The following is a 26368-nucleotide window of genomic DNA, read 5'->3' on the forward strand; positions in this document are numbered from 1 at the left end:
TGCGCCGCTCAGCTGCTGAGTTTCCGCCCCGCCACCATCATCATCATCATCATTCTGCATTTAGCGGTGTTTTAAACTGAACCGAAGCCCGGTGACTCCGCGTTGACCAACAAAAAAACTGCGCTGCAAAACTTCCACTGTGTTTCCAGGAGAACTTCTCAGCGGCGTTTCACGTTTCCGCACGGACTTTTTTAACACTCGGACCATAAATAGACCCCCTCCTTAGCTCCACATCACATCCACAGAGATTTAGCAAGCGGCAGCGATGACAGGTTAATGAGGAATACCGCTGCTTTCATGACACACATCTTTGTTTTCACGACAGCGATATCGGAAACGTGATTTTTGCCGACACCGCGGCGCGAGTTTGACTTTATTTCGGCGATGGAGGAACCGAGTCGGCGGAAAGGAGTCAGCGGTGTCCTGTTCTGCCTGTCGCTGCTGTGTGTCATCCTGGACGTCCAGCTGGATGGTAAGACCAGCCTGGGGCAATTTACTCCCAACCTCCAACATGAACACACGGCCAAAAAGCTTTTAAACACACACCTAAACTGCCGGAACCCGGAAATGTACTTTAACATCGTCCTGGGGGTTGAAACACCGAGCTAAACATTTTGTCCTGAACGTAAACAAGGCAAAAGCTCCTATAAATGAAACACTGTGAGCCGTGTGGCTGCTTTGCGAGGGGTTTTAACACCTGTTCACACGTGCACTGTGATTATGAATGACTAAATTAGCATGATGAATCAATTTTTTAGTAAAGATAATGCAAGGTAGCCGCTAAGGTGGCAAAACATTGCTCCAAAGTGAGTGGGGAAAACGGGCATGGCCATGTTTAAAGGGCTCCTTTGACCTCAAGGTGTCTGATTGAAAATGCGCTCTATGGGCACACACAGGTCTCCCCTTTGCAGACATGCCCACCTCATGCCAGTCCCATGCAGTTTGGGGGGCACAGATGTGTCATTTTGGCCTGTTGTGAAATGTATTTGTACAGACTGGGGCCTAAAGAGTGTTGGAGGTGCATGAATTGGGTTTGACTGGAAAGCTGAGACTCTTGTGGATTCAATGAGCCACATTTCATTCATGTGTGGTGATGTAAGCCTGCATTGTGAACATTTCATTGTAGTGAGATCATTTTTGGAGCTTGATATCACTGTATATAATGAATGAATTAGAGCCTCGTGAAACTTCACGCCCACAAACTAGAGGATATAAATTTTAAAAAACAATATCGAATCACAGTACTTAAGAGTTGCAGTGCATATCGAATCAACACCGGAGTATTGTGATAGTATCAAATCAGGAGGGAGGTGTATTCTCCCAGCCCTGTTCGGTGGCATCAAATGACACTTAACAGGGTTTAAGTCTTTTTCACCAAAGTGCTGGTGGAATTGGATGTCGATGTGCCGGCTATTTATTGATTTTAAAAATCTACATGAACTGAAAAAGGTGTTTGAGTTTGTATCGCTGCTGGAGACTGGAGCAGGATGGGCGTCAGTATTATGGCAATTAGTGAAGGCATTATTATAACAGATTAGTAACTTCAAAAATCTAGCATCTCACAAATTCTACAACTGTTGCCGTCTTCGTCTCACTCTGATTTCTGTTACCAAAAAACAAAACAAAACAAAAAGTCCTACCTCTCTTCTTAGGTTTTACTTTGTTTTCCAGGAACTTCTCTGCTACATGTCCAATTTCAGGAATGTTGTCAGGGCACCACGACTCTCGTACTTACTCCTTTTTCTGCTGGTAGATTGTAGTTTCTTGATCTATAGCTGGGCTTTTCTGATCATTATAAAGTTGCACTCACTGCAAGTTGTTGTTCTTTCCCACATATCTCTAAAATGTAACATTAAATTTGAATACAAACAGCATAATGCCAGTTTGCAAAGGCAGTCTGAGCTACAAGATGGTGTTTGTCAGTGATGTATTTCCAGCAGAGGCTCAAGCCACGGTTTATATTACAGGTGTCTTAGGGGCGACCCATGTGGAGACGGAGCACCACTTGGAGATGGGCCGCAAACTTTTGGCAGCTGGTCAGCTGGCCGAAGCCCTGTCCCACTACCACTCTGCTGTGGGTAAGGTTACACACACACACACACACACACACACTATTGCCATTGCTCGATGCTTTCACAATGCGCTGCTGCTCTGACGTGTCGTTCTCTCTCTCGCACGTACTGCAGACATCTTTCTTGTATGCTTCACTCTCTGCAGTGTATAAAGTGGAGGAAATAGGGGAAATGTTTAGTGATTCATTTAACAGCTGGTATTTATTTTTGCTCTCTTTTCTCTCATGCATATCTCATTCTTTGCCGTCTCTAAAGCCTGCTTGTCCAACACAGATTCATTCTCATATTTGCAGCCAATGAATCTGACAATATGCAAGTTAACATACGGACACTGGTGGTTTGAACTTTATATGTCTTACTGTACACTTTGATGTTTTCTAGAGGGGGACTCCAAAAATTATCTGACCTATTACAAGAGGGCCGCTGTGTTCCTGGCCATGGGGAAGTCCAAGTCCGCGCTGCCCGACCTGACCAGAGCCATCCAGCTCAAGCCCGACTTCCTCGCTGTAAGTCAACATGAACCACACAACGTTGGTTTGGCACGCGATGCTGTATTCTACTTCCTTATGTTTTGTCCGTTTGATGATCGGTCTTGTCCCTCTGGGCTCTCTCTCCTTCTCTTGTTCCACCTCCGTCTCCCATTCCATCTCACCATTTTCCTTCCATTTCCAGGCCAGGTTGCAGAGAGGGAATATCCTCTTAAAGCAGGGCAACACTCAAGAGGCGAGGGAGGACTTTGAAGCCGTGGTGAGTTTGATACCATGCTACCCGCTTACGTCCAACAGTCATGACTTCTGTCCAGCACTCCTCTCCTTGGTCTACTGCTTGCTTTTATAATGGACCATTTGTATGACTGTGTGGTGGAGACTGGTGAAGCATGGTGATCATCGGTTTTCACTGCCCGTGCATCTTACAATAAATAATCCAGCCCCATCAAACACAGACTGTAAATATGACTAACACATGCTGTTAAAGGAAGATGCTCCTCTCCCGTTTTCAGCTGCAGCGCTCCCCGGACCAGGAGGAGGCGCAGGACCAGCTGATGAAGGCGAACGAGCTGGAGGAGCTGCAGGAGGAGGCTCACGCCGCGCACCACCGGGGGGACTACAGCACCACCATCACCGTGCTGGACCGAGTCATTGAGGTACATGCCAGCTGCTGCCGTCTGCTCTTACTGAGTGTGGAAGCTCAGCTTTGCTTTTACCAAGAGAACAGTTTGGTTTCAAATTAGCGTCAATCTGAATCTGTTTCTTACCTCGTCACATAATTTATCAGGGAAAAAGGAATATTTGATTTCATTTGATTCGACTGGCACCCATTGTACTTAAGGCTATAAGTAAACTTGAAGTTTCAGTAACATGCACAACGCTCATTAACTTTGCTGTGGCTGCACTTTCAAAGGCTTGTGTCAATAAGGCGTGTTGTCAGTCAACACACCAGGAAGTGTTGACTGACAATGCAGCTGCGTGACGTGATCAGGGGTGTGGGAGGATTGGATAAGAGGATTGGTACAGCCTCGGCCTTTTGCCAACTCGAAGCTAGTTCCAAAACAGAACCGGGTAATAGGACCCAACTCTGTTCTGTATTGATGTTAATTATGGAAGTGAGACTTAGTCATCACGGTCATGCATTAACTCTGAGTTTCCCTTAAATTTCCTCTTGAGTAGGTTGAAAGTTAGATTTTTTTTGCCATGTTGTACAACAGTGTCACATCTTTATTCTGTATCTGCTGGTTGCAGTGTCTCATTTGAGCTACATCACACTTCTATTGAGTGAAATATTAATACCCAAAATGCCATTGTTTTATCATTGCAGGATTTTATACACATTTCCCTGTAATTCAGAACCACCTATTTGGTATTTCTGTAAATCTTGCAACTGGGCAATATATTTTTATTATATTGATACAGTCGTGGATATCGTAATATCATGATATGGCATAAATGCTGCCTTTTCCTGGTTTTAAATGCTGCATTACAGTGAAAGGATGCAGGTTTCTGAACTCATCATACTGTTCTAGCTGTTTTATTATTTTTTGTCCAGCTGCTTGCTCATAACATCCAAATTACTAATGATTGTTATTAAAAAATCTTGTATATAAATATCTTATGGAAGCACAGTATTATATAGTATAAAATATCAATGGTGACGTATTTGCTCAAAAATATTGTGATGTTTGATTCTGTCCATATTGCTCAGGTGTAACCTGGGGTCTCCATCAGAATTCAGAGTGAAATTCTGTGGGTTTGAACAAAGCTCGGCTGTGCAGCGTGCATTTGTAATGACGATGGGACTGACAGGGTTGAAGAGGTTAATAAGGAAGCTCATTGTTCTCCAGATCTCGCCCTGGGACCCTGAGTCGCGGGAGCTCCGTGCCGAATGTTACATCCGGCTGGGAGACCCGCAGAAGGCCATCCAGGACCTCACGCCGACCACAAGGCTACGCAACGACAACCGCGCTGCCTTCCTGAAGCTCAGCATGCTGCACTACAGCCTCGGCGAACACCACGAATCACTCAAGTGAGCCGGGCGACTGGGATAAACAAACTACCCCTAAGTCATGCAAATTAAGTCGATTTTCATCCTCAGAGCAGTGTTGGAACTACGCACTCATTTCACCTTGTTGAGTTGGTGATGCTTCATGCCGGGACGGTTGTTACTAACAAGCCTGCATGTGCTTCCCTCCCTCTCTCCCTTCCTTCTCCATTCCTCCCTCCTCCCAACCGTCTTATCTGTGTGAAGTCACATCCGAGAGTGTCTGAAGCTCGACCAGGATGACAAGGAGTGTTTCAGCCACTACAAGCAGGTGAAGAAGCTCAGCAAGCAACTGGACGCTGCGGAGGAGCTCATTCAGGAGGAGAGGTCGGTACATCTGCATCGTCTGGGGCTTCTGTTTCTGTTTTAGTGCATTTTCCCTCATAAATTATGGTCTTTATGGTCTCAATATAACTGTATTTTAAAGTTAAAAATGTGTTCATTTAAATTTCTTATGACATAACTTGTGAGATGCAGCCCCAGAGGTGGAAGTTTGTTGTTGCCTTCTGTGGCTGTTTGCTCTGCAGTGACTTAATAAAGCAGAAGTGCAATTAAACAATGGCAGACCCGCAAACTAATTTTGTAAACTTTTTTCTCAAAGTGTTATAAACAAGAATCATCTCTAAATGACACAGCATCTTGCAGATAAGCTACAATCACTTGCTGCGTTTTGACTTTCTGCAATCAGGTATCAGGAGGCCATAGAGAAGTACGAATCGGCCATGAAGACGGAGCCTAATGTCCCGTTCTACACCAACCTGGCCAAGGAGAGGATCTGCCACTGCCTCGTCAAGGTGAGACACTTTGATTTCAAACTGGCTCTATATCCACAGTTTGAGATAGCAAAATCTGCACGAGGGATAGGAAATTGATTGAGTGAATTACTGCTCATATATGTTTCTGAATTTACTGACTAGGTAATTAACAGTTTTTTCTGCCATGAAGGGTAGTGTGAGGAAGAAAAAATGTAGTTTTCGGTTAGTAGTGCTACACAGGGCTAATGGGTATTGTGCAAGCCGATATTAAAGTCTTTGTTTTGCTCCCATGCCTTCTCGTCCCCCTGTCTCGCTCATTTTAGATCAAGAGGGCTCACGATGCGATCGACGTGTGTTCAGAGGCTCACCAGAGAGACCCCCGCAACGTCAACGTCCTCCGAGACCGAGCCGAGGCTTTCATCCTCAATCAGGACTACGAGAAAGGTGATACTGCTCGCCCTGTTGGAAAACACCGACCTAAAGTTGTCTTAAACCCTATTTAGACAGGAGGAGATGAGGCAGTGCAGTCACTACCATGTCTGTGATCACCTCATTCATACACTATTTTGTTTTTCAGCCACTTACCATAAACAAAAGCAAAGAAATAGGAAAGAGGAGGCAGAAAAATGGCTTATGATCACCACAATTTCCCCAAAACCCCTATAATCAATAATATATCATCGCTAAGAGGCCAGAAACCTAATCTAAGGGGTGAATTGTCATTGCTTAGTTATAAGACTTTGATTTTAATTTTTTTAAAGTTATGTAATCTCTTGTACTTTTCCCCCTACAGCGGTGGAGGACTACCAAGAAGCGAGAGAGTTTGACAGCGACAGCAATGAGATTAGAGAAGGGCTGGAACGGGCACAGAAGCTGCTTAAAATCTCTCGCAAGAGGGACTACTATAAGATCCTCGGTGTCAACAGGTAACCTCTCCACAATTACGCCCTAGTAGGTCTGCGCGACAAAAGGCAAACATTTCCTGGCATGGAATAAATGAAATTCTTCGGCTATCACGGAAGTAATAATGTTAGGTTTGACACTGAACTCCCAGTCAGGCCCAGAAGGTTTATTTCCACTATTACACCCTCACCCACTCCCCTTCATCCTGCAGATTCAATATGACTAGTTGAGAATTAGATATACGACTTGGGCACACGCACACACACTGAGAGTGCGCTCACGGGACTTGACCACTTTATGGACCAGAACACCCCCATTTACTCGCACCGACCTGTATTGTTCTCTCAGGAGCGCCAGTAAACAGGAGATCATCAAGGCGTACAGGAAGCTGGCGCAGCAGTGGCACCCCGACAATTTCCAGTCCGAGGCTGAGAAGAAGGAGGCGGAAAAGAAGTTTATCGACATCGCCTCAGCCAAAGAGGTCCTCACCGACCCAGGTCTGGATCGCATTTATATTTCAGGAATTCTGCCGACCCCTTTTTTTAACAAGAGTGATTTAACACTGAGTGAGCAGGGAGGGTTTCGGTCCTGTGTGATTTATTTTCTTGGCTGCAAAACAAAATGTCTTGCATCACCAGTTGCTCGCTCAGAGTCTTTCATCTTCATGCAGCTGGAATTGCAAATATGTGGGTTGGGGGGCGTCGGGAGAGACTTGAAATTGAAATGGGTGGAGAGTGGCAAAGTGAGTTTTGAAAGCATTTTGCTCAAGGAGGGTTCAACACTCTTGATGGATGCATGGACAAGTCTCTCCAACCACTAGACCACAGATATCAGAGACACGGTCCATCCAGCCACATCTCATCCCGCCCCCAAGATGTTCAACATATTAAATCATTTTTTCCCATTTGAAATACTTGAATTCAACTATTATCAACTACACTACTCACAAAAAGTTAGGGATATTTGGCTTTTGGGTGAAATTTATGGAAAATGGAAAATGTTCACGCTACAGTGATATTATATCATGAAAGTAGGGCATTTAAGTAGAAGCATGCACTGGTGATTTCCTCATCTCAAACAATTTCTTGAAACAGAAGCCAACAACAGTGGTGGATATACCACAACAAAAAATGTCAATGTCTCAATAACTTGTCATGTGCCCTTGAGCATCAATTACAGCTTGACAACGACGTCTCATGCTGTTCACAAGTCGACTTATTGTCTGCTGAGGCATGGCATCCCACTCTTCTTGAAGGGCGGCCCTCAGGACATTGAGGTTCTGGGGTACAGAGCTCCGAGCCTCTACACGGCGACTCAGCTGATCCCATAGGTTTTCTATGGGATTCAGGTCTGGAGAAAGTGCAGGCCACTCCATTTGAGGTACCCCAGTCTCCAGCAGCCGTTCCCTAATGATACGACCTCGATGAGCTGGAGCATCAAACACCTGATGTGAATTTTGCCGTTAAGCTCCTTGTTAGAGAACAGCAACTTGTGCAAAAAGTACTGAAACACTGAACAGTTGGACATGTGCATTCAAAAGTTTACAGAAGGTCACATTAAGTTCACCTGTAAAGGTTATAATGCATTTTAGGTTCATCCTGAAATTTCACCCGAAAGCCGAATATTCCTAACTTTTTGTGAGTAATGTATGTGTAATACGCAAAATAAGAGATTTCCACTATAAAAGGATAAATTAAGTAAATCATCCGGCATAGTATTGGAAAAACCACCAGGCTAGTTGAAGCACTGACCATTGCTCTGCAAAAAAAAAAAAAAAAAAAAAAAGACGTTTGTCATGCAATGAAGAATTTTTCATGAAAGATGGAAAGAGCAGTATTTTCTTCTGGGAGGTAAATGGCAAACCTGTCTTCTGTATATTTGTTGCATTTCTCTTTACATTTTGTGTTATTTTCATGAGCCAACACACAATTTTTCATTGATTGGAAGGCTCCTAATAGAATGATTTTAAAGTAATAAACCAGAGAGTGTGTCCACAAAATATAATCCAGCCCTGGTGAGGCCTGATTTAAACAAATGTGGCCCACTACCTAATATAAGTCTGAGATACAGGATATCGTAACCGAAGAAAGCAGATATGTGAATTTATAGCTGTATATGTGATATGCAGATGAATACCGTATTTACATTAACATGTCTGCAGAAAGCCATACATGTCGTGCAAAAATGTCTGTGCATTGTCACCCACTTTGAAATTCTCGCATCACGGCAGTAGTGTAACTCTTATGTTCTTTGTCTTATCGCTGCAGAAATGAGGCAGAAGTTTGACGCGGGTGAGGATCCTCTGGACCCGGAGAACCAGCAGGGTGGAGGCGGACAGGGCGGCCACGGCTGGCCGTTTCACTTCAACCCCTTTGAGTCAGGAGGGAACTTCCACTTCAAGTTCCACTACAACTAGAGAGGAGGACTTGAACACAAGGGGCACGGGGACTTCATCGGACGGGGCACCGTATGTTCACTGGAGGGGAAGCTAGTGGGACTTCTGTGGAGGAAACTCGGCTGTCTCCTCAGAGCTTGTGCTTCAGCTTGGATGTGTATGAATTCTGTAGGTTATTTTAACCTTGATGATTTGACTTTCAGTGTCTGTATAGCCAGGGCTTGAGCTATACAGAGGGGAAAAACTGACTTTTTTTTTTTAACACAAAAACAATGGAACTTACAACGGTCATTGTTGAATTCATTTGTCGCTGTGGTTAAAGACTGCAAAACGAAGTCGTGCATCAATGCTTCAGTCTTTCAAAACGGCACGGTGGTGGTTGAAAGCAGCCATTATGGTGCATTTTCTTTTTTTCTTTCTTTTTCTTTTTCTTTTTTTTTTTTTTTTTTTAGGAGGGCGGGGATCTGGTCTTGCTACTTCTTTCTATCTTTCTTTGTGCCATTCTTTGAGCCTTTACCAAGGAAGGGACTCCTTATCAATGCAGTAGCTCTTTTTGCTCTTTGGTTTGAAATGATATAGGATGATAGTCGGTGTGCTGTCAGTTTGGTTTCTGCTCGCAGTATTCTTCAAAGCGGGAATCCTAAAGAGGAAGTTACATGTTTCCCGTGCTCGCTCTGCATCTGTCAACATGTAAAGCTCTCTCAGTGCTGGATGACATCTAGAGACACTTCCCTGAACCTCTGCAGCGACATGAAGTAAGAGAGACTCTGTGAGGCTGCCAGGAGGTCCACATGATTTTCTTGTGAAATGTGCCCATTTTCTGGTACCAGAACCTTTTAGCACTACAGAATCAGTGTCGGTGTAAACATTTTGAAATTCAATGAATCTCAAGTTGCTGTAGCCACGCTCGTATTTGATTGCGACAAATTGCTCTTGGTTCCCTGGCCTCCAGTTTTGAGAGACCTGTTTATTTTCTGAAACATTTAGTGAGCTGGCTGTCGATTTGGAATCAGATGTGGATGTGAGTATGCAGACTTAAATCCTATTTTGTTTACAAATATTTCATTTTCAATAGGCTATTTCAACTGCAACTGAGTGTAACTCTTTTGGAAGACGTGGCTTGACTTGAATTTTCATTTTTTCTGAACAACAATAGGAACTTGATTAGTCAGAGTTGTAGTATTGTTTTCTTTCCCTTTTCAGTTATTTCAAAGCATGTCTTTGAGAACTTGCACTTTTCTCCTCTTTTTTTTTAATAACCACTCCACTTCTGTTCCACTCCAGAAATGTTGATGATAGTGTTTCCAAAGTTTTTTTTTTTTTTGGCAAGGATTCTTTGAAAAAAACAAGAGTCACTTTAGTGGCAAGCCTGGAGCCTCATCTGTAGAAAGCTCTCATGAACAAATCACATTGATGAAATGCACACAGGCAGAAGTCCATGTCACATTTGAATACTGGGCTTCTACATGTGGTCATGACTGTTAGGGGGCGCTGTTGCCACATTAACTGTGTCGACCACACACCTTTGAGTGTGGGCCACCCATGCTGAAACGGAATAAAAAGCTGCACCATATTGTTGTTTTTGTCAGGGTGCATGTTGATATAGTCATGCAGAATGTAAACATGGGCTAATTTACTGGAATCAGTATTTAAACCATTCAACTTAACATATAAAAACAAAGCCTCACTGGTTAAATAGTTAAGGCTAATGAAACTAAATATGAACCTACAATTCCTGAGGTACAAGATTCATGTGTTTGCAAAATATCAGTCAGGTGAACAGATTATGCCAAGGAACAATTTGAAATCTGATCAAGATAAAGTTGAAATCCAAGTGCAGCTTTGTAAGTGAGGCTCCAGTGTCGCCGCCATGCAAGACATGCAGAACTACAGTATGAGCAAAAACTTTTTTTTTTGTATAAGAGGATTGCTCACTGTTTGACTACAAATTAAATTATTTTGTCAGTAATGGCAGAGCTATGTTTAAGTTCCACCACATTTCAAGCAAAGTAACTAAATGCTTTGAATCCGAGTCACTGCTTGACTGAAATGAATGTGACAAATCCTTTGTATTTAAATCGACTGCCTGGGACGGGTTTATTCCTCGGTTTCTTCTCCTTCTTTTTTTTTTTTTTAAAGGGTTTTCTGGTTTTTAGTTGCGTCGGTTTTTATGTTGCCAAACTGAGTCAGCTGACATGCTCGAACGTGTATTAAAATGCTGAAATAAGCCCATTTTGTCCTAATTCCTTCATATTTGCTCAAGCATACAACTTGGAAACGGGGTCAGATCCAAAGCAGCGCCCCGAGCAGGGATTTAGTGTCTTGCTCAAGGGCACTTCAGCAGGGCAGATGATTCCCTTTAAGTTCAAGGACGACCTTCCTCCTTACTACACAACCATCCTTCTTGATCAACATGCTACATGCATTTTCCTATATACAAAAGCTAAAAATGAGCCTAAACATAAGCAAGAATTGCAATTTACCCTCAATGTTGTTCTTATTTGACAGTGATAGTTAAACACAAAGCTTCAAATACAGTGATTTATTTCAAAACCTTATGAAACAGACACTTAGCACTGAAACACAATTGCCACGCAAACTACAGTACGCCTCTGTTACACACATTTCAACACACCGAGACACACACACAGACATTAACACACATGCTGCATTGTCCAGTCATCACTGCAAATGATCACGTCTTCAAGCGTAAAAGATTGCTGCACCCAGAGCACCGGCGCAGGAGCTCTTCATCTTCGGACGCTGGGTGACTGACTAAATCCCCGCCGTTCAAGATGTCCGTTCTGCCTCGGGCTCGGCCGCAGCCTTTGAACCAGCCTTGCGGTAGTCAAGTCACGCTGCGAGGTAATCCTCCAGGCGGGGCGGGCGATGTCAGTGGCTCGCTCCGAAGCCCTGTGTGTCATCCAGACTGTCTGCCTCGACCTCGATGGACACCACGTGGTGACCGGGGATCATGGCCAGGCCCAGCACTCTGGGTTCCCCTTGGGAGAACATGTCTGGAAAAGATGAGGACATGGTCAAAGTCACCCACGTGCACACAGGAGTGATACGGTGTTTGTTCACTGATAGAGATCTGACAACAATGTGAGCAGCTGACACTCAGTTTGCAGTGGACGCCAGGTTACAAGACTGTGCGCTCGGCCCGGTTTCCCAGAAGCACCTTACCACAAAGATCCTCTTTGTCTATGAGATTAGAGTCACAAACATGAACTCAGCAAATAAACGGTTTCGGGAAACGCAGCTCACTTGTATCATATCTTGCAATCTGGGACCTGATTCGAGACCCGTGTGCCTCATTACTCATACCGAAACTTCTACTGTCACGTGACCTCACCAACAAATCCAAGGCAATGCTTCTACTTTCTGTTTGTTGTGTTGGCTAAAAAACAATTTTACAACAAGTCATTTATTATCTGGGTCTATAACACATTGCATTCGCATTTCCACTCAATGTCAAATGTAAAATTCCCTGACATTTCCATGAGTCGCTGTGACTAAAATGATGAATTTTCAAAACCTATGTAAGTGTTGCATGTTTTTTCCTTTACCACATTTTTTTAAACACATCTTAGATTCAGAGGTCTTTAAGTTTATTATTGTTTTATTCTGAGGGGGAAATGAACATAATGAGAACACAATACAATTATTATGCTTGGTACCTAACTAGCTCTCTAAATTGAAGCCGGCGAAATTCCACCATATTCCATGACTTGTCCCAAAAATTTATTAAATTCCCTGACACAAATTACATTTCAAAATTTCATAACTTTACACATATTCAGTGACCCGTGGGAACCATGAAGATCCACTATCAATAACAATGCACTACCAATATCAATGACGAGAAAAACAAGTTTCATGCATTTTCCCTGTATCTGGTAAAATAACTATGCAAGTAGCTTGATCTTCAGGCGTTAACCCTATTTTACCCTTTCTGATGCATCTATTTATTACAGCTCGCACTGAAAATAGCTTTGTTTGAAAATTCAAACTAATCATGAAGTCCATAGATACCTTTTGTAATTCATTTGTCTTCACTAAACATCCCTGATGAATACTCTCCTATAGGTGGATTAGGGTTGCCAGTTTTAATTTTACTCACGACTATGATTAGAAGAGTTCAACTGGCAAGGCAAAACATGATTCAACTGTCAAAAATGGAGCACTTTGTAGGTCTTTTTACTCTTCTATATGATATATATATATATATATATATATATATATATATATATATGATATTACTGAAACAGCATAGAAAATATTTTTATGAAGGCTTTTTACTAAACATCCATGCCAGGGTGATTGTGTTGAATTTCCTTGCTCTTTGTCATTCAGTGTTAGAAAACAGCGCATGACAAGAGAAGCAGGCTGAATGCTGTATGGTACTCTTTTTGTGGACTTGCATTATGTCAGCTCTGGGATTTTAACTACAGATACAAATTAATCAAGCAAATTCTAGGAAAAACACAAAAGGTTGTTTTCCAAAACGCTGAAAATCTTGTGAAAAGGCTGCAGCTCAGGTTTGTAGCAATAAGACAACTTCTTCATGTCCTAATTAATGGGAACTGGTGCCTTTTTCACTTCAGACTTTTGAATGATGGTCTCTTGTACCTGGATGCTCTTCCTCGCAGCTGGGTCTTTGGACAACATGTTCATGCAACACTCCAGTCTAGGACCTACCTGTGGATTTGAGGAACTCCTGAGCTGAGCCCAGGATGACGTTGCAGTCTCGGTCCGTGCAGAGGAAGAGTCCCACCAGCGTCCGCCCGTCCGTCATCCGGATCCTCATGTTCTTGTTCAGCAGCCCCTCCAGCTTCTGCCTGGCTTGGGACGATGACGACAGTTCAGGCTGTTCCTGCAGGTGGACAGAGACATAACAACTTATTATACAGCTCAACAATACACTGTTATCATATTGTTATCTACATATAAACAAGTGCAACATTAACATCTAAAAAAGCAATGATAGATGACAGATGATATCAAATTTAGGGTTAGGGTTAGCCTGAGACAGTGATTGGTCTGTTTTGTGGTGAAGTAACTGTATTTTTTACATCTAATTGTTATTATTAAGAATGCTCAATTTCCACTGTTGCTACCCTTAAAATCTGAAATAAATGTAAAACCATAGTCATACCTTATATCGTATCACTATCAAGATATTAGGCATAAATATCGAGGTATGAAATTGTGTCGATATGGTCGATATGGCAGCCCTACAACTTCAATCACTGATGTAAGACCAAATTAGAAAAATATGTTCCCTCGTCTGGCTGTTTGTGCCTGACCTTTTCACATGAAACGTCTGGGGGTTATTAATAGACAGGTGAAAATAATATCAGGTCAGGTGTAATGAGAGGGAAACTTAGCCGTCTGCCAGGAAAGTTATCTAATGCTCTAAGACAAATTATAACCCAAGCACTAAACAGAAAGCTAATGTCTGAGGGAGGCAGCGGCTAATCCTGTCAGTTTAAACAGAGACACACACACAACAGTTGTAAACAGCTAACGCGTTAGCCGCTTGCTAACGTCTCAACACAAGTCCTGCTAAGGAAATTAGCTGGAAGTTACCAATTAGCCTTACTTTTTCCTCACCCACATGACACGTCAGATAACGTATACGACTTAGTTAAAAAACGGCGATGTTAGAGGAAAGCAAACTAACACATACATGCGACGACGGACCGTTTTCCTCAATCATTGTTGCTGCCATTCCTTCTCCTACACTTCCATTTGGCTGCGGAGGAATTTCTCTGTCGGACCGGCTAAACCGGAAACTCACATTATTATGATAAAGTTAAAAAAAATAATAATAATAAATAAATTATATTTACCAAAACATGCACAATAAATTATTTAAGAAAACACATTACATAGTTTGAGCGGAACTGAACTTTCTTCCCAAGGTTATCTGTCTTTTGGACCCCAGCGGCCGCCGTCCTGGTTGCCACAGTAACAAAGCCAAACTGTTGATGGAAGGGCTGGTTAACATGACAAACGCAGCAACACGGTGAATCTGGATGATTTTAAAATGTTTTAAAAATGCATTACAGCTGTTTTGTGTTTTTCTACAGAACCTACAGTGGTTCGATTTAAAATATGTCGAGGCCAAAATACTTCACAGCCACCGAGGTGTCTGCCCACAACACCGCTTGTGACCTGTGGGTGTCGTTCCTGGGGAAGGTGTGGGACCTGAGCCCTCTGATGGAGCAGTTCAAAGGTGAGCAGCAGCTGGGCACATGGACAGCACCGGGTTTATTTATTCTTAGTCCTTGATTTTGGATTAAACAAGCTTTTTGTGTCTCAGGTGATGTTCTTCTGCAGCCCATCATCGAGTGTGCAGGAAAGGACATCAGCCACTGGTTTGACCCTAAAACTAAAGATGTGAGTAAGAGCCCGGCGAGCCAAAAAGCATGACTCATTTCACTTTTTTTGACCAAGTTTTTATTTAACTGCACATTCTTTCCTGAGAGAGGGAGAAACATACATCAAAAATAATACTGCTAATAATAGAAAACATAGAGCAGAGACAGATTTATTAGACTGACAAAAACAAAGCATAAAAGTAAGTAGAAGGAATACCCAGAGGCACAAAAAAAAACTAAACAATACATGTTTCCCTGTCAGGACCCCACTTGGCAGCCCCTTTGCATGGTTTGCACAAATTAAAAGGACAAAAGTAACATTTACCTTGCCACCTTTTGATTTTAGGAGCTCCAAAACCAAAATGTCAGTCATAAAATGGTGCCACAGAAAGAAAGTGAGCCACCTAGTAGCAACCATCTTTTTTTTTTTTTTCTTTGCAGCTCCAAGTGCAGTGAGCAACAGCCTATGAGATAAATGAAGGTTCAGAGATGAATCGTCATTTAAAAACATTAACAGTTCTGACAAACATTAAAGTATTAACCCACATCATATGCATAAAGTACCTAAAACATAATAATGTACAATTTGGCGAAACAACAATTTTCATCAGTCAGTCATTTTCAGCTTTGTTCCCTATTTATTCATGGAGTCCCTGTTCCTCAGATCCTGACCCATGTTGACCCGATGACTAACTGTGTCAAGTACTACACCCCGAGGGGCCGCTTCGTGCATGTGCCCCCCAACTGCCCCAGCACCACCTGGGCCAACGACTTCGGCCGGCCCTGGTGGAAGGACGCGACGTACGAGGTGGGGCTGCTGACGGCTAAAAGCAGGTGGATCCGCATCATCAACACCCTGACAGTGCAGGAGCAGAAGCTGGAGGTGAGCTAGTGAAAATTTGAGGATAGACATCTATGTGCAACAAAAAACTCAAAAATGACTCACATTTTCTTTTTCTGTTAAATACCTGATTTTTTTCTCCCCTCTCCTTATGTGTGTATAAGTGGCTGATTTTACTGCATTTTATGTCCATGAACTGCATATTAGGAACTGAGAGCAACACTCAAGTTTCTCTCTTGCACATGAATGCACAATTTACTAGCATTTGCACTGGGCTGACACTATTAATATGTTTTCTGTACGCATGCATTAGCTATGAATAATGTGGTAGATGACCTGATGACATCAGATGTGCAGATGATTTGTATATTACATGTTCATATGACCAGATCCTCCAACCCAGAGATACTGGCAGCAGCCGTGTTGTTATCAAGATTTGAGACTTGATATCATCTGTGATTCTGGATATTATAATATGGCATAAGTGTCGTTTTTTCCTGGTTTAAAAGGCTGCATTACACTAAAGAGATGCAATTTTCTCAACTTCCTGAACTGTCCCAGCTGTTTCATTTTCCGCCTCTATGTGTTTGGTCATCATATCCGCATTAGTGATGATTGTTTGTCAAAAATCTGGTGTGTAAATATCTTGTGAAAGCACAAATAGCCATCTCTAGAGAATACTGTTGGCAGGCGCAGTTCATTTCTGCTCAACAGGAATCATCCCACTGTCTTTCTGTGACCTTGGGTGTGTGTTTTCTGAAGGGTTCCCAAGGGATCATCTCTTAGCACTGTGAACACAAATGGCACTGTTAAAGTGTGTGTGTGTGCTCTGTTTGACTGGAAGAGAAATTTAGGCGGTAGACATATTATTACCAAGGCTGTGGATTTTTATCCAGAAATTGGGACTTGCTAAGAGCAGAGGAGATCATTTTGAAGCAAATTAAAGGCTGATGCAACCCATTCAGAGGCACTAAGCTGCTAAGAGAGGAGAAAACCACAACTGGAGCCCACTGACTTGAAAAAGGCACAACAGACATGAGCATATTTCATATTTAAAACATTTTAGTTTGGTTGTGTAAAATGTCAATAGAAGGGAAAAGGGTTGACCAGAGCTATGCATAAAAAAAGAAAAAACACACACTGTGCAGATGAGTGTGAAACCACACCAACTTTCCCCCTCACAAGCCCTGGCTGCATGAATGGTGTTTAGCCATTATCTGCTCACTGGGTTGCCACTATGGAGACAGCGCAGCTCTGAATGGAGCACAGGTGCTGGTGTCTTCCTCTGCGTGTCACACTGCATAAAATCTGGGTTAGCTAGCATGCACCCAGGGGAGGCGCTTTCCCCTCTCATCCTCAACATGAGTCCCTGCCAAACGGACACGGGGGGGAGCGAGCAGCACAGTAGTGCAGTGTGTCAGGGCCTGTGGCGCACGAGGGAGCCCTGGCTGGGGTTTTGTTGTCACACAGGGAGACATATGCAATCGCACGTGCATAGTGGCAGCTAGAAATACACATGCTGCTGCTGTGGGTGAGGGTGAACACACACACACACACACACACACACACATATACAAACACTTTTCTCCAGTGGAGTGAGAAGACATGGGTCTGTCCCGCCAGCCACCATATCTGGCAACAACAGTCTCCTCAGTGGCCAGGGGCTCAGTGGGGGGGCTCCAATCACACACTTCCACTACACAAGTGCACACATGCAAAATTCACTGGCAAACATGCACACAAACACACTTCTCTCTCACACACACACGCATCTCCTCCCCCTCTGTCTTCCACTGCCCTCTCTGTCTTTCTTGGCAAGTGTGCCCAGTGGATCAGGCTCTAACTAAATTCCTTTCTTCTCATCTGCGGGTGCAGGAAGCCAAGCTGGAGTGGTTCAAGCACCTGTTGCAGCAGTCGAGTGCACACAGAAGAGGAGTCATAATTGAAATGCTTGTGTACATGCCATCGATTTATCAGGGTTACAGCTTCAGTTGACAGAGTGCCATATATAGACACAATACAAGAGGAGGGGGGGATCACACTTTACACACCATTCTGCCTGCAGGGCGAGGTGCTGTGAGCTCATGATGTTACAAGTTTAACCCCAAATCTCACCTTCTGTCACATGCTTGTCACTTATGTACAGTATTTCCTGTCTAATGCAAAAATACAATAAAGACCTGCACAAATACCACTGCTTGGGATCTTTAAAGCTGCCCAATTTCAATTTGAAATCAAATACTTGATTGAAAGTGCTCTTTATACACTCACTGACATGGTAAGGCATGAAATTTACATACTCATTGTGCAAAAAAAATAGGTTGCATCTGTATTGTTTGCCAATACTGGAGTAAAACATGCCTTGACTTCAATAAAAACTATTATCTATACCTAAAATAAAATAGATTATATTGCACCTACACATAAAACCTTTAAAGAAAATATGTGACTATGCCCACAAATTCAGTGTCCAAATTCCCACGTGGAGCATTTGCATCTCCCTTTTGACAGAAGATTCCCCCTTGCTGACTTCCTGCTTGAGAAATTCACATTAGAGATTTGACATTTCCAGAGCTCATTTGCCACCTCTTATTTTGTTCAGGTGTGCACAGAGGAGACGCTGGCTGAGATCCTGCAGCGGTACCTGCGCTACAACTCGCATGCATCCAGCTACACCTGGAAGCATGACGGAGCCCTCCTGGACATGAGCAAGACGCTGAGTGAAAACGGCATGCCGGACGAGGACGAGGAGTTTTACAGGTGCCGCATGGACCGTGACCTCTTCACCCCGTCCATCTGCCTCTACTTCAACGACGACCTGACTGAGTTCTGACCCCCCCTGCTCTCGCCCCGATAGTGATAAATGTGTAAGATGTTTTAGAGCAGGAATGCTGACTGACATTTACAGCGAGTTAACCAGAGATCCTGTCAGTGCTCTTCCAATAACAGGCTTTAATTTGACTCTTAAGTGTTATACATGTGAACAGCACTGCACAGAATATGTTAAACGGTTATGAGCCGTATCACTTTTGCATTTTGATTAATGTGCCTTATTCCGTTGAAGCATTTTTGGAGTGCTGCTGCTCATTTGCCTGCTTTATTTTGCTTCCTAAAAGCATCTCGCAATTTTAACAGTGACTAAATTCAATAAAATTGAATCAACGCAATCAAATCAAGGCCTTTAGAGTTGTTAATATAATGTTAACCTACATATAGCTCTCAACAGCAGCTCTTAGGTTTGTGTTTCTATGCATTTCCCCCCCAAAAAACTGATTAAGATGCAGCAGTGGAGCTCGTTTTTTTCATATTATGCCCGGCAGTGCTACAATTTCTCTGTCTGACCCCCCCCTCCCCATTTCTTCGTGAGGTTTGAATGTGGAAGGCAAATCAAAATTCCTTTTGTCAAAACAAAAGTGCCCTGAGCAAGCCACCGAGGGTTGACTGGGGTCTAGGGATTCCCATGGCCTTACTGCCATCCAGTTGACACAGGCTGTTGCTTGTGAGTGGCTTCTTGCACACTTAGGTGTCCAAAAAAAAGGTTTCTCTTTTTTTCACCCTGTGTTTTGGAGATGGATTATTCCCTGCCAGCTGTTTAATATCATAATCTCTGACGGGGAAAATGTAGTTTGCATATTCTGAATTGTTTTTATCCCCACCACAAGTAGTTAATTTTTAAGCAATACAATCTGATGTAAGTCTGGGCATGGCTGCGGCAGATTTTCCCAACCCCCCTCTCTCAATCCCTCCCCAGCACTCAGACACACACACACACACACACACACACACACACACACACACACACACACACACACACACACACAACCCTCCTGCTCCAAAATTATTTTTTATACAACGGTGGGGGCTCCGGAGAATATAAGGTGGCCATATTTGATAGATTTGTGTCGGGCTCTGCAATGCAGAAAGCGAGAGTTGTTGCGTGTGATCTTGCAAGTGACAGTGACACCAGGCAAGTCTGTCGGATTCGTGACTGATCCGGTTGTGGTGAAGGAGGGGAGGTTGGGGAGGGGGGGGGGGGGGAACAAAGCAGAGAAAGAAACAAACAAGTAACAATGTAACTTACATGCAGCCACACACCCCTTTTTTCTTGCAACAATGTGTACGTTTTTAGGGAGGGAGGGGGCGAGCGGAGGGAGAAAGAGAGAGGGAGAGAGATAGAGAAAGGAGGAGGGGGGTGCGTTCTGAAATAATATAGTCAGCCATTTTTTATGTAAGGGGATTTTTTCTTATTGGGGGGGTTGTTAAAAAATAAATATAAGAGGGCGGCCATCTTTGTTGCTCTGCCTAGTGTAAAATATTCCAAAACGCCCCCCACTTTTTTCTGTGCCGATTTGAATATTAAATAAATATCATATATTCGGGGAAGAATACGCTTTTTTGAATACAAGGACGGAGCCAATGACAGGAATATAATGTCCTCTCCTCTCCGGTCCTGTGAGGAAGACGAGGGCATGGTGGTTAATTCCGAGGGAGGAGATTTTGATGAAGAAGAGGACGACGGAGACCTAGACGAGAACGCAAGCGACATAAACTCGCCGGCGGCGCCTCGGGAAACTGCAACACCAGCCGCGCCAGGTACAGTAGAGACTGGCGGAGAGGTCGGGAGCGCGCATACAAAATAAAAACACACTTAACTCATAAACATTTTTTTCGGTGGGGGGAAAGGCTTTTGCTGGAAGTAGCCTCATCCCACAGCTCATACCCCATCTGGTAATATGTTCCTCTCGGTCCGGTGTGTTGTGTGGAGACTAGCGGTGGACTCGGGGGCGCGCGTACAAAATAGAAACATACTTAGGCTACTACTCGCAAATTTTTTCAAAAGACCACACGCTACATGGCATGGCAAGCTGGCACATCCTCCACTTGGTCATGCTATATGTTGCTGTAGGTCCGGTGCCTTGTTTTTGGAGGCACAGTAGAGACGGGAGAAAGCCGGGAGCGCGCATATATAAAACAAACATACTTAACAACTCTGTTATTCTTTAATCGCCAACACTATCAGTGCCTGTACCTGCTTCAGTGTTGATGCACACTCGTTTATTGCACCCGGCCAGCTTCACCCCCCGGGTACATACCAGCAAAGAGTTGAAATGCAACTTTAACACAAACTTGCCACCGCGGTTTGTAGCTGCAAACCCCAGTTCCTTCAACATGCAATGCTCAAAGTTGGTGCACGTCAACGCCGCTGGGTTGTTTTAATCCCCTTTTGACTGCTTCCTAGACATGCATGACGAGTAAATGATTTCAGGCGGCGAATGATAATGAGGTCGCCCTGAAGGGTAAAAAGCTCACGGCAGGACCGTCAGAAAACATGGACTCCTGGCCACGGGGGCTGTTTGATATCTCTATCGCATCTGGAGGGATGATGCGTTTTGCTGTGCAGACATGAAAGCGGGATGATAGTGTGTGTGAAATTGTGGTGTGTGTGTGAGTGTGACAGAAACTTCCCCCTACCCCTCGGTCGCTGTCAGTGACAGTTCAAAATAGGACACCGCATGCTGCCCACTTTCCCCGGGACAGAAGGTGTGAGAGTGTTTTCCTCACTTCAGCCCCCTCTGGTAGCTTTAGCTTAGCCGCTACCTAATTACCCCAACAGCACAAATACTCCTTCATTTTTCTATACGACTCCATGGCACGGAGGGATGGTTGCATTATTTACCTCCCTTGCACTGCCCTGCCACAGCGGCGGAAAACCCGCCCCGCAACAACTAATCGATCGGACTAATCAGTGCGAGGCAATAATATGACATTCTGGAAGTTTCTGCGAGCGTGAAGTCATGCTCCGGTGTCGCGGTGCAAGTCAAAGATGCACAAAGTGTAACAGCTGAATTAACCTCGCCACGGTGGCGAGAGAGGGGGGACATCAAAGTGTTAGTTTTTGGTTGCTGCGAAAGCCGCTTGTAGTAGGATGAGCCCTGCATTTATTTACGGGGCCAGTCTATTCAAAACACGCAGGATGTGTAATATTCCTGGATGAATTTTAAATATGACAATCAAACTAGAAGGCAGTGTTTGAGATTCTACAGGGGGATTAAACACCACGAAGCACGCTATAAACTCCAAAGTAAAAATTAAAAAAAAAAAAAAAAAAAAACAGTTGAAGTTCCTGCAGGAATATTACAGGGTTTTATTACGGCGACTTTTCATTAGCGTTTACTTAATTAGCTGGGCTCCACGGCCACCCGCCACGCCAGACGAATCAATTAAGGGGCCAGTGTGAGGCTTCCCGTGGTGGACCCTAACCCCCCCACGACCTCTGGCAGCGGGCACGGCGGTGGTCGGGGTCCCAGTGTAGAAGTTAAAGGGCGGGAGGAAGTCGTTCCAGTTCATCACACCATCCCGCTGGCGGCCTCTGAATCACCGAGACCTGAGTGTGTGCTGCTGCCGCCCCCGGCGTCTCTCAATCGGCTGCACGTTGCACGGATACGCGGGCGGGCAGGGAAGAGGAGGAGGAGGAGGAGGAGGGAGTGTGTGTGTGAGGGGGGGGCGGGGAGTGTGTGTGAGGGGGGGGTGCTGGTGGGAGCGCGCACCAACAAAGGCAGGCAGACAATAAAATCCAACAAAATGTAGCCTATCAAACAGGCGGGTTGGATGGCCGCGACCGCAGCCCTCATTTTGGTTATGCTTTAATGCTTTACTGCATTCTGTCTGAAGCTGCAGCCTCTCTCTCTCTCTCTCTCTCTCTCTCTCTCTCTCTCCATCTCTCCATCTCTCCTCTCTCTCTCTGTGTGTGTGTCTGTCTCTGTTTCTGCTCCAGCTCAGGTCAGGTTCCAGGTTAAACTGCTTTTCCCAGTGAGTTAGCGGGGGTTGCGATAATGCTCAGGCACCTTGGGGAATAACTAGGCTAATATTCTCACATTGTTTGTTCCATGAAAGGAAAGATAATCTTGGATTTTAGCCATGCACATTCTCAGATTAAGGTTCAAATTCTGGGCATGTGCACAGCCTGCGGCCACAGTCTTGTATGGTAAAAGACAGACGGAGCTCTTAAACTATTTGTTTTTCTGACTTGATATGGTAGGCAGCCGATGAAAACATCTCTTCATTATTTACTTTGACACATCAAGGCATACCCATGTTTCTGCAGTGCCGAGAATACCTAAAATAAGCTTGCAAAAAATAAACAGTGCATTTGTCATTGTGTCACCACGCACATAACCTTGACCTGTGGAAATGTTTCACAATAAAAGACCCTGGTTTGGTGGTCTTTCCGAAGGCGCTGGTCCATATAGGCACGTTTCCATAAACCAATTATTCCTGTGCTTTGTGTTGAAGCAACGCCAGCTGTCAAATCTCCTTACAACACAATGACTAACTGGAACTAATTTGGCATGTGTCACAATTCAGTCAAGGGCAGAGGTCACTGATGCCACCGTGACTATCACAACGCTTTTGTTGTGGGTAATTGTGTTCAGGGGGGGGATTAGCTGGGTGTTGTGAAGTGGAGTAGAGTAGATTAGTGTTCATCACATTCTGATAGATGTCTTTCTTTCTCTTGTTCTTTAACCTCTTCACCCCCCTTCGCAGACGACAGGGGAGAGGCATCGGACAGGGAGAGCCCGGGCAGGAAGAAAGGACGGCCCAAGAAGAAGAAGGAGACAAAGAAGAAAGACAAAGAGAAAGAGGGGAAACCTGTCAAAGCAAAAAAACGCAAGAAGATTGTAAGTTTCTAACGCCACAGGACTCTTGATTTAAACACTTCACTTTGAGAACTACAGGATATTATTCTCTCTTGGTTATTTTGCCACTTACTCTCTCTCTCACTTCACCACTTCTGTCCTCCTCTTTCTCCCCCCCATCAGGACAGTGATGTAGAGAGAGACACGGACAGAGAAAGAGACTATGGCGAGAACTCGGACAGCGCCGCCAGCGACTATGGATCTGGCGAGAAAAAGAAGAAGAAGAAACACAAGGAAAGGAAAGAGAAGAAAACCAAGAAGAAGAAAAAAGACGACGGCGACAGAGACAGCAGTCAGGAAGAAACAACAAAGGTAAACAACAAAATGAACGCCATCTTTGTCCGTGAAAAGGAGCGCAGCGTCAAGACATAAAGGTGTTTTTGACAAGCTTGGTCCTGTTTGGTCCACGAATTTATTGGTGTGACTGTTTTTTTTTTCTCAGCAACCGATAGAGCAGAAGACGTCGGCCCAGCTGGCGCAGGAGTGGGGTCTGGAGGATGTTGATCATACCTTCACAGAGGAAGACTACAGGGAACTCACCAACTACAAAGCCTTCAGCCAATTTATGAGGTACTGGTCCTCCTGTTCTGTTCATATGGTGCGGGGTACTGGACTGTAATTGGCTGACAGCAGGATGTCCTGTAATTGAAATGAGCCAAACCGGCTAATTGGAGGGTTTCTAGTGGGGGTGACAGTTCAAATTGTGCAGACTGGCCTGGAAAGATTTGAATAATTGTTTCATGAAGTCTATCGGAGTTTGTGGTTAGAGTCAAAATACACTAAATTGAATGACTCAAACTAAATCACATTTTAAAATTTAGATTTCTATAACCTTGGACATTTGAATTTAGAGCATTTTTCGGAAAATGGCTTTTATTCATGGAATCAAAGTTTGTTTCATATTTTTCCTCTTTCCAAAACAACTCAAAACTACCCAAACCTTCCTCTCCCAGGCCTATGATAGCTAAGAAGAACCCCAAGATCCCCATGTCGAAGATGATGACCATCTTGGGGGCCAAGTGGAGGGAGTTCAGCTCCAACAACCCCTTCAAGGGCAATGCTGCTGCTGTAGCAGCGGCCGCAGCTGCCGCCGCCATCGCTGTCGCCGAGCAGGTCTCCGCGGCGACCGCCTCCCCTGAGCCGCCGCCTCAGCCGCCACCACTCCGCAAGGCCAAGACCAAGGAGGGCAAAGGTCAGCGGATGGTTCCTTGTATTTTTCTGAACGGTTGATGTTGTGGTTTTAACAGACGTGGAGAACTTGGTTTAGCTCACCTGGATGGTAAAACCAGTATCCAGTTCATCCAAATTAAGAGCTGGAAAGGAGGATTTATGAAGAAACAAACAGCCGTTGCTTGCATTACACCTGTAATATCTGCAATATTATTTGTTAAAGCTCAGCTCTCGACATTTTGCCTTTTATCCCCTTTCTTCTGTAAATTTTCTGTCACTTTTAACAGAGGAGAAACTGTGTAAAATGATGTGGCAGTGAAGTGTGCTGCTCTGTCTCCAAAAGATGTTTTTATTGAGACATTATAATAATGAGTGTTAAATCGCTGAGAGATGGGAAAAAAGTTTCTAGTGGGAATTGACCCTGGGCCACCGGGGCTGTATTCAGCTTCAGAGGCAGATGATATAACAACCTCATTATCTTTAGGCGCATGCAAATGTCTTGTGAAAAGCTGCTGGTAGCTTGTATTGCTGTCTACATCTTAATAAGACATGCACTTAGTGGACTGTTTATCAAAAAGATATTATTTCCCGCTTGTCCCCCTCTGCTAATGTACTCATCGCCGCTTCGTTTGTGTTTATTCCTCTTCTGCCTTCTCAAATATTCCCTGTACTCTTTGACTGTCTGTCCAGGCCCGGGCTATAAGAAGCGCAGTAAAAGTCCTCGTGTGCCAGACAAGAAAAAGACTGCAGGTGTAGCCAAGGCTAAAAAAATGGCACCCATTCGAATCAAACTGGGGGCCTTAGGCACCAAGAGGAAGAAGAGCTGCTCAGTGAGTATCAGCAGAGTGTTTAGCACCGGAAACAGAGGATGGATGGATGGATGGTTGGATGGATGGATGGTCGGCTTGGGCCAGTATCTGATAATATTGCAATATTTGCATCCTTTTGCAATGTCTCTTGTATTATCATATTTGATTTAACATTTGTTTTGTTTCATGCTACTTGTTTAACATCATTTTGTTTAACTGCTGTTTGATTTATAACAGTTGGTTAAATTCTTGCCACTGTAGCTTAGTGGCCACTTACAGTCCATATAACAGCTGAAGATGCACCAAGTTATTGTGATTATAAAAGTGACAGTTCTGATGGCTGTGCAACTCATCTACATGTTAGTGGAAGAATTCAGAATAAAATCAACAGACTTTTTGAAAAGTTGTGTTAAAGTTGTGTTTGGGGGGCTTATAATACTGAATTTCGCAATGTTTTTCGATTTGATTTTTTAAAAATGTAACCTTTATTTACCCAAGAAAGGCTCAATGAGATTGAGCAGCAACACAGAAAACAGCCTTGCGGACATCCAAGAACATATAACAAGTTACAATGAAAATAGGAAATAAATGACAGAATCATGAAATATCAAAAGTGTTCGTCAGCCATCATTACAAGACATTGACATCCTAGAACCAGTGAAAACAGATCTGCCTGCCTCCAACCATTTGTACAGGAGAATATTGCAGTATTAAATTTCCAGGCCTAATGGATGGATGGATGGATCAGTTAAAGAGGAGAGGATGGGTGCAAGTTTGTTAAATCTACTGGAAGTGCTGGCGCCAC

The 26368-nt window shown here is 43.9% G+C and overlaps 5 protein-coding genes across 9 annotated transcripts in view; 4 read left to right on the forward strand and 1 right to left on the reverse strand.

The window, feature by feature from the left end:
• LOC115376493 (cytidine deaminase) overlaps window positions 1-8096 on the forward strand; it is a 28716-nt gene extending 20620 nt beyond the window's left edge. Inside the window, exon 10 of the mRNA XM_030076108.1 lies at window positions 8087-8096. The gene's annotated coding sequence lies outside the window, so the exon portion shown is untranslated. The remainder of the gene's footprint in view (window positions 1-8086) is intronic.
• Window positions 1-26330, forward strand: dnajc3b (DnaJ (Hsp40) homolog, subfamily C, member 3b). Of its 2 annotated transcripts, XR_003929813.1 has the most exons (13): window positions 1-472; window positions 1968-2078; window positions 2454-2578; window positions 2745-2819; window positions 3073-3216; window positions 4411-4592; window positions 4815-4934; window positions 5296-5401; window positions 5686-5806; window positions 6156-6288; window positions 6614-6762; window positions 8533-8736; window positions 26320-26330. XR_003929813.1 is itself a non-coding variant. In XM_030076100.1 (12 exons), the coding sequence occupies exons 1-12, from the start codon at window positions 385-387 to the stop codon at window positions 8679-8681; spliced, it is 1503 nt and encodes a 500-aa protein (XP_029931960.1). In that variant the 5' UTR covers window positions 1-384; the 3' UTR covers window positions 8682-10888. The 2 variants fall into 2 exon arrangements, 1 of the variants encoding a protein (XP_029931960.1); XM_030076100.1 differs by lacking the exon at window positions 26320-26330 and having other exon boundaries at window positions 8533-10888.
• On the reverse strand, window positions 11182-14465 carry naa38 (N-alpha-acetyltransferase 38, NatC auxiliary subunit). The gene is made up of 3 exons (XM_030076112.1): window positions 14353-14465; window positions 13362-13536; window positions 11182-11677 (listed from the first exon to the last, which is right to left on the reverse strand). The coding sequence occupies exons 1-3, from the start codon at window positions 14392-14394 to the stop codon at window positions 11553-11555; spliced, it is 342 nt and encodes a 113-aa protein (XP_029931972.1). The 5' UTR covers window positions 14395-14465; the 3' UTR covers window positions 11182-11552.
• Window positions 14687-19047, forward strand: cyb5d1 (cytochrome b5 domain containing 1). The gene is made up of 4 exons (XM_030076104.1): window positions 14687-14901; window positions 14989-15065; window positions 15711-15929; window positions 18490-19047. The coding sequence occupies exons 1-4, from the start codon at window positions 14781-14783 to the stop codon at window positions 18718-18720; spliced, it is 648 nt and encodes a 215-aa protein (XP_029931964.1). The 5' UTR covers window positions 14687-14780; the 3' UTR covers window positions 18721-19047.
• Window positions 19705-26368, forward strand: part of chd3 (chromodomain helicase DNA binding protein 3) — a 52111-nt gene continuing 45447 nt past the window's right edge. For all 4 annotated transcript variants that reach the window (XM_030076099.1, XM_030076096.1, XM_030076098.1 and 1 more), the window contains exons 1-6: window positions 19705-20480; window positions 23433-23566; window positions 23708-23896; window positions 24027-24154; window positions 24538-24776; window positions 25445-25584. In XM_030076099.1, the coding sequence (XP_029931959.1) occupies window positions 20318-20480; window positions 23433-23566; window positions 23708-23896; window positions 24027-24154; window positions 24538-24776; window positions 25445-25584 (993 nt within the window). In that variant the 5' untranslated portion in view covers window positions 19705-20317. The remainder of the gene's footprint in view (window positions 20481-23432; window positions 23567-23707; window positions 23897-24026; window positions 24155-24537; window positions 24777-25444; window positions 25585-26368) is intronic.

Source organism: Myripristis murdjan, chromosome 18 (genome assembly GCF_902150065.1).
Source record: "Myripristis murdjan chromosome 18, fMyrMur1.1, whole genome shotgun sequence".
Classification (NCBI taxonomy): Eukaryota; Metazoa; Chordata; class Actinopteri; order Holocentriformes; family Holocentridae; genus Myripristis; species Myripristis murdjan.

Excerpts from the sequence above, each read along its gene's own strand:
- dnajc3b (XM_030076100.1), top strand. The coding sequence starts at position 385 with ATGGAGGAACCGAGTCGGCGGAAAGGAGTCAGCGGTGTCCTGTTCTGC. Across the intron at positions 3,217-4,410 it reads TGCTGGACCGAGTCATTGAG|ATCTCGCCCTGGGACCCTGA; the intron begins GTACATGCCAGC and ends ATTGTTCTCCAG. Across the intron at positions 4,935-5,295 it reads GAGCTCATTCAGGAGGAGAG|GTATCAGGAGGCCATAGAGA; the intron begins GTCGGTACATCT and ends TTCTGCAATCAG.
- naa38 (XM_030076112.1), bottom strand. The coding sequence starts at position 14,394 with ATGGCAGCAACAATGATTGAGGAAAACGGTCCGTCGTCGCAT. Across the intron at positions 13,537-14,352 it reads AAAACGGTCCGTCGTCGCAT|GAACAGCCTGAACTGTCGTC; the intron begins GTATGTGTTAGT and ends GTCCACCTGCAG. Across the intron at positions 11,678-13,361 it reads GGAGTTCCTCAAATCCACAG|ACATGTTCTCCCAAGGGGAA; the intron begins GTAGGTCCTAGA and ends CATCTTTTCCAG.
- cyb5d1 (XM_030076104.1), top strand. The coding sequence starts at position 14,781 with ATGTCGAGGCCAAAATACTTCACAGCCACCGAGGTGTCTGCCCACAAC. Across the intron at positions 14,902-14,988 it reads TCTGATGGAGCAGTTCAAAG|GTGATGTTCTTCTGCAGCCC; the intron begins GTGAGCAGCAGC and ends TTTGTGTCTCAG. Across the intron at positions 15,930-18,489 it reads TGCAGGAGCAGAAGCTGGAG|GTGTGCACAGAGGAGACGCT; the intron begins GTGAGCTAGTGA and ends TATTTTGTTCAG.